The following is a 10,899-nucleotide window of genomic DNA, read 5'->3' on the forward strand; positions in this document are numbered from 1 at the left end:
TGTGTGTCATTTGAAAACAAAATACCATTTTGAGAAGAAATAACATTGATTTGAATGTAAAGTTTCATTTTGCAGGAGAATTGAGGGGTTTTGCCCATTGTGTGTGTGTTTTTTGATTTGTGTGTAGAGTTCTGAGAGTATGAGGCATGCTTTCAGAAAATGTGTGTAAACAATCGAGAAAAACTGTAATGTTTGTTGATAATTTTTATTAATATTAATAATTATATTATTATTTATTAATTAATTTGCTAATAACCAAACCTGTTACTGCCAAATCCCTACACCGACAAAAAAAATGACTTGTCTGTCACAGTGGCAGGAAGTGAAGAACGTTCATTTCAGACCCAGCTCAGGGCCCTATCTTACACAGCGCAGCGCAACTGTCATTGCTAGTTTCAGACAGTTGGTCTTAAAATGAGAGGTGGTCAGGTGCTTTGTTGGCGCGTTGCTATCTTGAGGCAGCAGAAAGCGATTGCGCCAATGTCCAACAAAAACCTGTTCAACAGTCTGGCGCAGTATTTTCCTGCTATTTAAAGGGTGCATTATTCAGATAGTAAGATGCGTCTACATAGGCAGTAAGACTGGGACGATTCACCTATCTTCCGACTCAATACTATCATGATATTTGGGTGCCGATTCGATATGTATTGCGATTTTTAATTATTGCGATTTGATATAATGATTTTATAGTGATTTTTGTTAACTTTTTTTAACAATAGACCATGGGGAAAAGTTGAATCATACACTTCTAGGGACTTTTACTTTAAATGAATCCAGTAAAAATGTTTGATTTTCAGCATGTATGTAGTCAGAGATGTCCTGAAGTCAAATACATCAGTCATTGTCAGGAATTATTTATTATCCAGCATCCCAAAAATCAAAGAATAAAGACATTTCCCTCACAGATTAGTGGTGTTTTCTTTTTAACTTATAAGGGACATGTAATGTTTTATAATTCTGGTGAATATAATCCAATCAATCTTATTTCAATAGATGTATTTTGTATATACAGTTCCCTTTGTTAACACCTTATTTTGAAAAGCGGACGTAGTCCCACGTGTCTACTTCCTCTAACTTCTCCAAGGTGGTCCCTAGCTCTCCCGTCAGCTCCGTTCTCTTTATCCATCCATGGTCAGCTCCATCGGGGCCGTTTGAATGTATTTAACAGAAATGTCAGTATATGGGTGCTCTACAGTCGTAGCGTCGTCAAAATTACAATCCAAACATGTTAAATTGCATTGAAGTCTATGAGATCTTCAGTTTCTATTCCCCAAAATGGGGCGTGGCCTTATGAGCTTAGAGAGATGTGCAACACACTTTTTGGGCACCATGAAAACGGTGTTTAAGTTGCATCTTTTTTATATCATTATTATAGTACATATTGACCTGAAAGTTAAAAAGATTAGATTTAACAAAAGAATCTGAGACCAGCCTGTTCAAATGCTCAAGAGTTTTAATTGGGTATCAAAGATTAGTTTGTGCTAAAAAGCCATCTTTTCATAACACATTCAGCCTCCTCTCATTAAAGGTCAAAGAGGAAGTCCAGCTCCTGTTACGTCACTTGTCGCTTCATCCCGTCAGCAGCGTTACAGCCAAATTATAAAAGATGTGATTACACATGAGACTGATATATGACACACAAAGACAATCACACGGTCACATCCAGCAGGTGTTTGTGTGTTTGGTTGGTGTCTCTCTGTGTGTGTCAACTCAGGAGCTACTGATCAGATGGGACCTCCACAGGACAGGGTGATTCTGGACAGCAGGGTACTGGCTTGGCACAGACAAATGAGCGAGTGGCGGAACACTTATTATCATCCCAGCAGAAATCGACTGTGAACACAAGAAACACAAGAGTCAGTCAGAGCTTGTGTTAACCACAAACCTTATTTCAGACATCTGACTAAAAACCCATTGACTTCCAGATGAGGGGAACAGGAAGTGCTAAAAATGCTAACTCACTTCTGGGTTTTTTTAGGACTTATTCCTGTAGTGCTCTACAATATGTTGTGACTTACCTCCGTAGTTCATCTGGAGACAATTCAGGACGTGACATTCATCATCAGGTCTCCCATCACACCACTCTGTATGTTCGAACACGCTGCCATCACTCCAGAGCCACTCGCCTTCCTATAAGACAGAAAAGAAAAAGATGTAGAAGTTAGAAAGTGTCATCCTATCAGTAATCAGACCTGCTGTAGTGATAAATTACCTTGTGGCAGTCAGAGCCTCCAAGCCAGGTTTCTTGATTACCATTGTTCTGTTTTGTGAACTGCAGAAGGTACTGATACTCATCTTTACTGTGCACCGATGCAAGGTTTGCACCCATGGTCTGGCAGTGTTTCTACAGGGGAGATGGACAGACAGACGGACAGACAATCAGATATGAAGCTGCACTCTAATGCTGTACATGTGGTCCTCTCCTCCACCAGCAGGAGGATGGTGGAGGAAGGTTTGGCTCAAATATTGAGCTGGTTGAAGTGAATATTTGTAGAAGAAGTGATGGAAGTTATTCAGTGTTTAACTTCACCGTTGTACTGTGGTCTCTGCTTACATTGACAGCTTTATTTAGGAGGTTTTGTTGTTTGATTTTCACCAACGCTAGCTGTGTAGCCTACTCCTGTAGCGCCACCAGCAGCTAAAAATGCTAAATATCTCAACATCTGTGACATTGATTGGCACATCATTTGGTTCATACCGTCATGGTTCCCAGATGATGAACCCCACTGACCCTTTTGATCCTCTGACTTTTCCTTATCGACACCACAAGGTTCACATTTGTTTCTTTGAGTGAAATTTCTGGAACAACTATTGGATGGATTATGATGAAATGTGGTTCATCGTTCATGTTCACCTCAGGATGAATTGTAATAACTTCGTCCGCAAAAAGGCGGATGAAAGTCGGAAAAAAAGTCTGAAAAATGTTCGAAAAAAAAGGAAAAGATTTTTGAAAAATATTCGAAAAAAAGGCAGAAAAAGGTGGAAGAAAAGAAATGTCCGAACAACGTTTGACATTTTTTTTTAAAAAGTGCAAACATTTTGAAAAATGTCCGAAAAAGGCGAATGAAAAGCAGAAAAAAAGTCAGAAAAATAGTCTGATAAATGTCGGAAAGTTTATCAATTAAAGTGTAAAAAATGTTGAAAAAAGGCAGAAGAAAGGCGGAAGTCCCAAAATGTCAGGAAAGTATGAGAAAATGTCAAAAAAAGGCAGAAAAATGTAAGAAAAATGTTTGAAAAATTTCCAAAAAAAGTGCAATTTTTTTTGAAAAAAGGCGGAAAAATTTGGTGATCCTCTGACTTTTCATCTAGCGCCATCATCAGGTCAACATTTTAATGTGTGTAATACTTTAGTTTATGACCAAATACCTGCAGAACTAAAGACAGATTGTTCTTTGTGTTTAGTGCTAATTACCAAATGTTAGCATGCTAACACGCTACACTAACAAGATAACATGAGCATGCCAGCACTGTTAGCATTTAGCTCAAAACTGCTTGTTCTAATTACAGCCTCACAGAGCTGCTAGCATGACTGCAGATTCTAAGCGGGGGTTCACGTAGGCCGCGAAAGCGCCGCAATTTTCGGAGAAGCGCTGACCACTTCCTTTGGGCGCCTTATAGTTGGATATAGTTAGTTCAATAACAAGAGTAACATAGAGACACCAAGTCAGGAGAAAATGATGATTAGTCAGCTGTGCAACAAGTCAACACCAGCAGAATGAACTTGTAGAAAAATTTCACTAGTTACCTCAGCGGTAGCCCAAGTCATCGGTGTGGCAACGAAGCCGTAAAGGCGACATTGGAACGGGAAAAATTCCACTGCTTGGGCTTCGGTGGAATTGTCTATGAAGACAAACAGAGAATTGCCAGTAATTTAATAACATTGTCATTTAACAGCAAATAGAGGTGTAGCTGTGGAGTCTGAGGGCTGCACTCTTCTATCTGCACATATATACATATATATATATATATATATATATATCTGTGTGTGTATGTAGGTGGAAAAAAGATAAACTCCAGGTATCTTTTGACATTTTAAGGGAAAGCTGGTGCAGATACCAGACAATTGTTAAAATTCAGCGAATTCAGTATTTCTCTGGTATTATTTTAAATAATTGTCACAAACCTCGTGTTCTTTTTAGCAGCATCAATACTGTTCTTAATACTCCCCAAACTGATTGCTTTGATGCCTCCTCAGAAACATGTGACAAATTTCAAAAAAAATTTGTGGACAAGATTGATAAGATACACATCTCTCTTCCTTTGCATGAACCTTCTATCACCTTAACCTGCTGTGCTGTTTTTAACCAGTTTGAGCTTACACTTACTTCCCTTAAGCAAATAATTGATCATCTAAAACCTTCAGCCTGTCCCGCAGATATTGTTCCCCCTCGCCTTTTTAAAGAGGTTTTTGATGCCATTGGACCAACCATCCAGGCAATCATCAACTGTAGCCTGGCCTCTAGTGTAGTTCCAGCTCATTTTAAACATGCTATTGTGCAGCCACTTTAAAAAAAACAACTAACTTGGACACCTCAGTCCTTTCCAATTTTAGACCAATTTCCAAACTCCCCTTCCTTTCTAAAGTCTTGGAGAAAGCTGTTTTTATTCAACTTCAAACTTTTTCAGACAAAAATGGCATCCTTGAGGTGTTCCAATCTGGTTTTAAAGCACTTCACAGCACTGAAACTGCACTTTTAAAGCTTTTGAATGAACTGTTGATTCTGGCGATTCATCCATTCTTATGCTTTTAGATCTCACAGCTGCATGTGGAGTCCCCCAAGGCTCTATACTTGGTCCGATTTTATTTTCCTTGTATATACTTCTCCTGGGGTCCATTATTAGAAAGTATGGAGTATCTTTCCACTTGTATGCGGACGACACACAGCTTTACCTGCCCTTGATTAATAATAACTCGAACTCTTTGGGCACATTGCTAGCCTGTCTCAAAGACATCAAAGACTGGATGACTTTACATTTTTTTCAAGCTCAATGACGAAAAAACTGAAGTTATTATTTTTGGACACAATGGAGGCAGAAACGACCCCAACATGGATCTTTCCCATCTGGAACCTTTTGTCCTTCCTGCGGTAAAGAATCTAGGGGTCATTATGGACAAGGATTTTAAAATGGATGAGCAAATAAACGCAGTTGTGAAATCAAGTTTTTCCCAACTGTGGCTTTTATCCAGGGTTAAGTCCTTTTTTATCTTTTAATGACTTTAAAAAGGTAATGCATGCTTTTATCAACACACGTCTTGATTATTGTAATTCACTTTACGTTGGCGTTAGCCAAGCCTCTTTGTCTCGCCTGCAGCTCGTTGAGAACGCGGCAGCTCGTCTTTTAACTGGTACACGTAAACGTGAGCACATCTCCCCGATTCTGGCTTCACTTCACTGGCTCCCTGTTCGTTTTAGGATTGATTTTAAAATTGTATTATTAACATATAAATCATTAAATGGGCAAGCTCCGACCTATCTCTCTGATCTTTTAAAACCACATCTTTTATTAAGGACACTCAGATCAACTGACCAGTTGCTTCTGACTGTCCCGAGCTCTATAGGTTGAAGCTCAGGGCTGACCGAGCCTTTGCAGTTGCAGCTCCAAAGCTCTGGAACGCTCTGCCTCCACATGTTCGGCTGTCCCCCACACTGCCTGCTTTTAAATCAAACCTCAAACACACTTTTATTCCTTGGCTTTTGGCTCGGCATGAGAGTTGACTATTTTAATCCTTTTTCCTCTCCTATTGGTCTTAACGCTTTTGTTATTTTAATGTCCTGTTGGTTTGAAGTTGGTCTTAGTGTTTTATTGTGTTGTTTTTATGTCTTTTATGTATAATTGTATAGTACTTTGGTCAACTTTTGTTGTTTTTAAATGTGTTTTGTAAATAAAATTGGATTGGATTGGATATACATGTACTGTATCTACACATGTATCTACACATGTATCTACTGTATCGGGATAACACCTGGCACGGCTGTCCCGTCTGGCGCGGCTGTCCCGTCTGGCGCGTCTGTCCCTGGCTCGTCTGTCGCTTCTGGTGCTTGACTTGGCTCGACCACGTCGTCTATGAAGACAAACAGAGAATTGCCAGTAATTTAATAACATTGTCATTAAACAGCAAATAAAGGTGTAGCTGTGGAGTCTGAGTATGCACATATATATATACATGTACTGTATCTACATATGTATCTACACATGTATCTGCACATGTATCTACACATGCATCTACACATGTATCTACACATCTATCTACACATGTATCTACTGCACATATATCTACTCTTCTATCTACACATGTATCTGCACATGTATCTACTGCACATACAGTATATCTGCACATATACAGTATGTATTAGGGATGGAACGGTTTGGTTAAAAAATCTGAACCGTTCGGTTTGCTAGTCACGGTTCGGGTCGTGTATGAATTGTTCGGTTCATTTGAAATAGGTTATAAGGCCCATTGTGTGCTTTTTGCATGTAGAGTTTGGCTCCCGTTTATTGTCATACTACAAATGGGGAACAGCCTCACAGTTTTCAGTCAAAAGGGCATGCGCAGAAAAAAAAAAAAAAAGTCAAATAAAGTTATCGGGGGGAAAAAACTTCTGAGTTGACACGAATGAAGTGGCGAGTGCAGCTGTCAGTCAGTTTAGGAAATGGCAAGTGGACACGATAAAGTCCCGTTAGAGGATCCACCAGCATCGTTTGGCTCTGCTGTATGGGAGCATTACGGATTTAGTGTTACCATGAAAATGACGGAAAGAAAGTGGTGGATAAAACGGCGACTGTGTGTAAGCAGCACTGTGCAACACGTCTGGTTTATGCTAGCGGCAATATTACAAATATGATGAACCATTTACGAAGACATCACCCCGGTGTGGCCGTCGATAGAGCAAGAAGGAGAGAGTCGGGTATGAAAGACCAACTCCTCCCCGCAGCATTTAAACAGCCTTTACATGCAGATTCAGACGGGGCATAAACACAACTAAAGCATCGGGGAGGTTTATAGTGAAAGATATGCAGCCTTATGCAGTCGTAGAGGACGCTGGATTTCAACATATGATTAAAGTAACCTTACTTGAGGCGCGCTATACACTAAAGCAACACGGTAATTCCAGCAGCACAATCCCTGTAATGTGTTTTATATTCATAAATTATTTTTAAAAAACACTGTGGTACATAAATCTAACTGTATTCCTCCAAATACTGCACTTTGTGAGTGGAAAAACTAATCTTTCAATTAAGAGCTGATAATCAGGGAATTGAGACATATGTTATACTGTTCCTTTTTTTTTTTTAGTTTACTTCTGGTTGAGTTTATGCTTCAATTTATGTTAATGGCTTTAGTCTATAATTACATCATATTTATATGAAAATAACAAAGTTGTATTTTTTGTTTGCACTAATTACTGTAGATGACCTGTTCTTTCATTTAAGATTGGACACCAAAGAAGAGTTTATGTTCCTTTTGTTAAGGCAAACATTTGTTAGCTTATTTTTGTCAAATAAATGAAAAGCATTTTGAAATCAGAACATGACCTCCTCGCTGTAACATAAATGAAACGAACCAAAAACCATTACCCCAAAACCGTGATATGAACCCAACCGTGAATTTTGTGAACAGTTTGACCCCTAATACTTATACACATGTATCTAAACATGTATCTACTACACATGTATCTACTGCACATGTATCTACTACACATGTATCTACTGCACATGTATCTACTACACATGTATCTACTGCACATGTATCTACTACACATGTATCTACTGCACATGTATCTACTACACATGTATCTACTGCACATGTATCTACTACACATGTATCTAAACATGTATCTACTACACATGTATCTACTGCATATGTATCTACTACACATGTATCTACTGCATATGTATCTACTACACATGTATCTACTACACATGTATCTACTGCATATGTATCTACTACACATGTATCTACTCTTCTATCTGCACATATATATACACACATTTATCTGCACGTGTATCTACACATGTATCTACTACACATGTATCTACAAATGTATCTACTACACATGTATCTACTGCACATGTATCTACTACACATGTATCTACTCTTCTATCTGCACATATATATACACACATCTATCTGCACATGTATCTGCACATGTATCTACACATTTATTTACACTTGTATCTGCACATGTATCTATCCCTGCGTTGTACTTGTAACTCCACAGAGGAAGTTTAACAGTGATACTCACCTTGGGTTGCAGCCAGAGCCATCAAGGCACAAACGAGTAGAGACACAGTCAGCATCTTCATGGTGGAGATGATGCAGATGTTGAAGATGATGATGATGAAGCTTTAAAAGCAAAGAGACAGCTTACTAATAATCCTGAAGGGAGGTTGAAGTGAACAGAGCAGCATCGTAGTGAGGAGAGAGGATGTGGAGAGAGAGCAAAGAGAGGAGAGGAGAGTGGTAGCTAACCTGTTGAAGGATGATCTGTGGTCTTCCTGTGTGGAGGTGCTGAACAAGAGAAAACAGCAGCTTTATATACACTTGTCTTCATGAGTTTCATCACATCTGTTTATGCCTTTTTTTTAAGAGCATCAGTTTGGATGTAGGTCAACAAATCAAAGGGCACCACATCCCACGCTGTTGGTTTTTTAAACACAAACATTTCTCCTGCCAGTACACTTATCTAAAAGTCTGGGTTACTGGATAATAGATGGTAACTCGACCAAACTGTCAGTTTGAAAGGTGAATTTCACCCAAAGAAATGAGGAACTACTTGAGACCTTAAAAATAGGGGGGGGGGGTCCTTCCTAGCAAGGACCACGCCACAACATGGCATTTAAAATGTTTAATTAAATGAGGAAGTACTGAATATTGAGGATGGATGTGAGGAAGGGGATGAACGATGATGATGAAGGGGTGAGAGGAAGTTGTCCGTTTAAACCGGTCCTTATTGTCCCCCTCAGCAGCATTAGCATGTTTCCAGCTGGATAACATGTTGGTGGTTAGCTCATCAGCCACAATAGTACACCACCAGCCACGGGCGGATTATGAGACAATGGGCCCCTGGGCATAGACATGCAAAAGGCCCCAACACCTCTCCTACCAAAGACACACAGACTTTATAGTTGTTTAGCCTCTTTTTGTGTCTTTTTGTAGTTACTTTCTCTCTCATTGTAGTCATTTTGTGTCTCTTTAAATTCATTTTGTGTCTCTTTGTAGTCATTTTGTGTCTCTGTAGTCATTTTGTGTCTCTTTGTAGTCACTTAGTGTCTTTGTAGTCATTTTGTGTCTCTTAGTAGTCATGTTGTGTCTCTTTGTTGTCATTTTGTGTCGTTTTGTAGTTATGTTGTGTCTCATTGTAATCATTTTGTGTCTCTTTGTAGTAATTTTGTGTCTCTTTGTAGTCATGTTGTGTCGCTTTGTAGTCATTTTGTGTCTCTTTGTAGTCATTTTGTGTCTCTTTGTAGTCATGTTTTCGCTTTTGTAGTTATTTTGTGTCGCTTTGTAGTCATGCTGTCTCTCTTTATAGTCATTTTGTGTCTCTGTGTAGTCATTTTTTGTCTCTTTGTAGTCATGTTGTGTGTCTTTGTAGTCATGTTATGTCTCTTTGTAGTCATTTTGTGTGTCTTTGTAGTCATGTTGTGTCTCTTTATAGTCATTTTGTGTCTCTTTGTAGTCATGTTGTGTGTCTTTGTAGTCATGTTATGTCTCTTTGTAGTCATGTTGTGTCTCTTTGTAGTCATGTTATGTCTCTTTGTAGTCATGTTGTCTCTTTGTAGTCATTTTGGGTCTTTTTTTTTGTCCTGCTCTCAAAACTTCATTTGTTTCCTGACCTTGTGCTACACCTTCTGTCACAAATCCAAGAGGAGATTGGAAATATATATAAGCCTTCATCTATAAAGCGATTATTGTAAATCCTTGTGAACCTGGGAATGTATTACAATGCATCAGCGTACTTTTAGATTGAGGAGCCCACACTTTATCGGCGCTAAACATTTTGGACTAATTTTCATTGAGACATAATAATGAGGTGTGGTGTGTGCAAGTTGAATCAGCATGGGAGATGACGGAGTTTGGCGGTCTCTGGACACACTGCAGCTTCACTCCTCCAGCTCATGAACTTTAGTAAAACCAGCACTGTTGTATTTCAGGGATCCATCCACCAACAACATAAACTGAACTGAAGTAACCCACCAAGACGGAGCTCGCCGCTCACAAGAGCAGAGACCAGCGCTGATGAGGCCTCGTCTGGAGGACCCGCTAATTGCTAGCCCGCCAACGGGACCACTAACTCCGTAAGCTAACCCATCCCTCTCTAGCCTTTTAAATGAGTCCATCTGCTTCTGCTTCTTTCCTCGTTTCCTCCTTTCCTACACACTCCAGGCTAGGTCTAGTATGGAATATTTAGCATTTCATCAAACCTCAGCTCCCACCCGTCCTACGTGGACTTTCTCTCTCTTTATTCTACATCAGTCGCTCTGAGCATCTAATAATGACGTGGCTGAATTAGTTAGAGTTAGGTGAAAGCCTGGTGCATGATGCAAACCTTATCAGATATATAACATCCTCTAACATCCTCTGCTTGCCCCCATGTTGCACTACTTAATGATGATGCATGTTTCTACTCGTCATCTTTTTATCCTTGTATGTTTTAATACCATTATTTAACTTTTATTCATGTAAAAGACGGGTCTCCACTGAGCCGGAGTTCACAATGTGCTAAATGTCCTCGAAAGACCCGCTGTCAAAGAGTGTCTAGTTTGGAGCCACACATATCAAATATTAGTCCTCAGCCCACATGTTTAATTAGGGCGTGGGCAGACATTACAACACAGCGAGGACGCAGCCAACATGTCCACATCTGATAACTTGTAGATGCTGTTTGTGTACCTGTG

The 10,899-nt window shown here is 39.4% G+C and overlaps 1 protein-coding gene across 3 annotated transcripts; it reads right to left on the reverse strand.

The window, feature by feature from the left end:
• Positions 1–1,435: 1,435 nt before the first annotated feature.
• On the reverse strand, positions 1,436–8,629 carry LOC141769990 (type-2 ice-structuring protein-like). 3 transcript variants are annotated; one of them, XM_074639549.1, is made up of 7 exons: positions 8,474–8,629; positions 8,247–8,347; positions 5,982–6,064; positions 3,746–3,838; positions 2,213–2,344; positions 2,019–2,130; positions 1,436–1,833 (listed from the first exon to the last, which is right to left on the reverse strand). In XM_074639549.1, the coding sequence occupies exons 2-7, from the start codon at positions 8,305–8,307 to the stop codon at positions 1,718–1,720; spliced, it is 597 nt and encodes a 198-aa protein (XP_074495650.1). In that variant the 5' UTR covers positions 8,308–8,347; positions 8,474–8,629; the 3' UTR covers positions 1,436–1,717. The 3 variants fall into 3 exon arrangements, with proteins under 3 accessions (XP_074495650.1, XP_074495649.1, XP_074495651.1); XM_074639548.1 differs by having other exon boundaries at positions 3,746–3,840; positions 5,966–6,064; XM_074639550.1 differs by lacking the exon at positions 5,982–6,064 and having other exon boundaries at positions 3,746–3,840.
• Between the last annotated feature and the right edge of the window lie 2,270 nt (positions 8,630–10,899).

The sequence above is a fragment of the Sebastes fasciatus genome, chromosome 6 (genome assembly GCF_043250625.1).
Source record: "Sebastes fasciatus isolate fSebFas1 chromosome 6, fSebFas1.pri, whole genome shotgun sequence".
NCBI lineage: Eukaryota > Metazoa > Chordata > Actinopteri > Perciformes > Sebastidae > Sebastes > Sebastes fasciatus.

What these genes read in the sequence shown, in the direction of transcription:
- LOC141769990 (XM_074639548.1), bottom strand. Translation starts at nt 8,307, where the DNA reads ATGAAGATGCTGACTGTGTCTCTACTCGTTTGTGCCTTGATGGCTCTG. An exon ending in AGACGGGACAGCCGTGCCAG is followed by an intron (nt 3,841 to 5,965) that starts GTGTTATCCCGA and finishes TTGTCTTCATAG; the next exon opens with ACAATTCCACCGAAGCCCAA. An exon ending in TCTCCAGATGAACTACGGAG is followed by an intron (nt 1,834 to 2,018) that starts GTAAGTCACAAC and finishes TTGTGTTCACAG; the next exon opens with TCGATTTCTGCTGGGATGAT.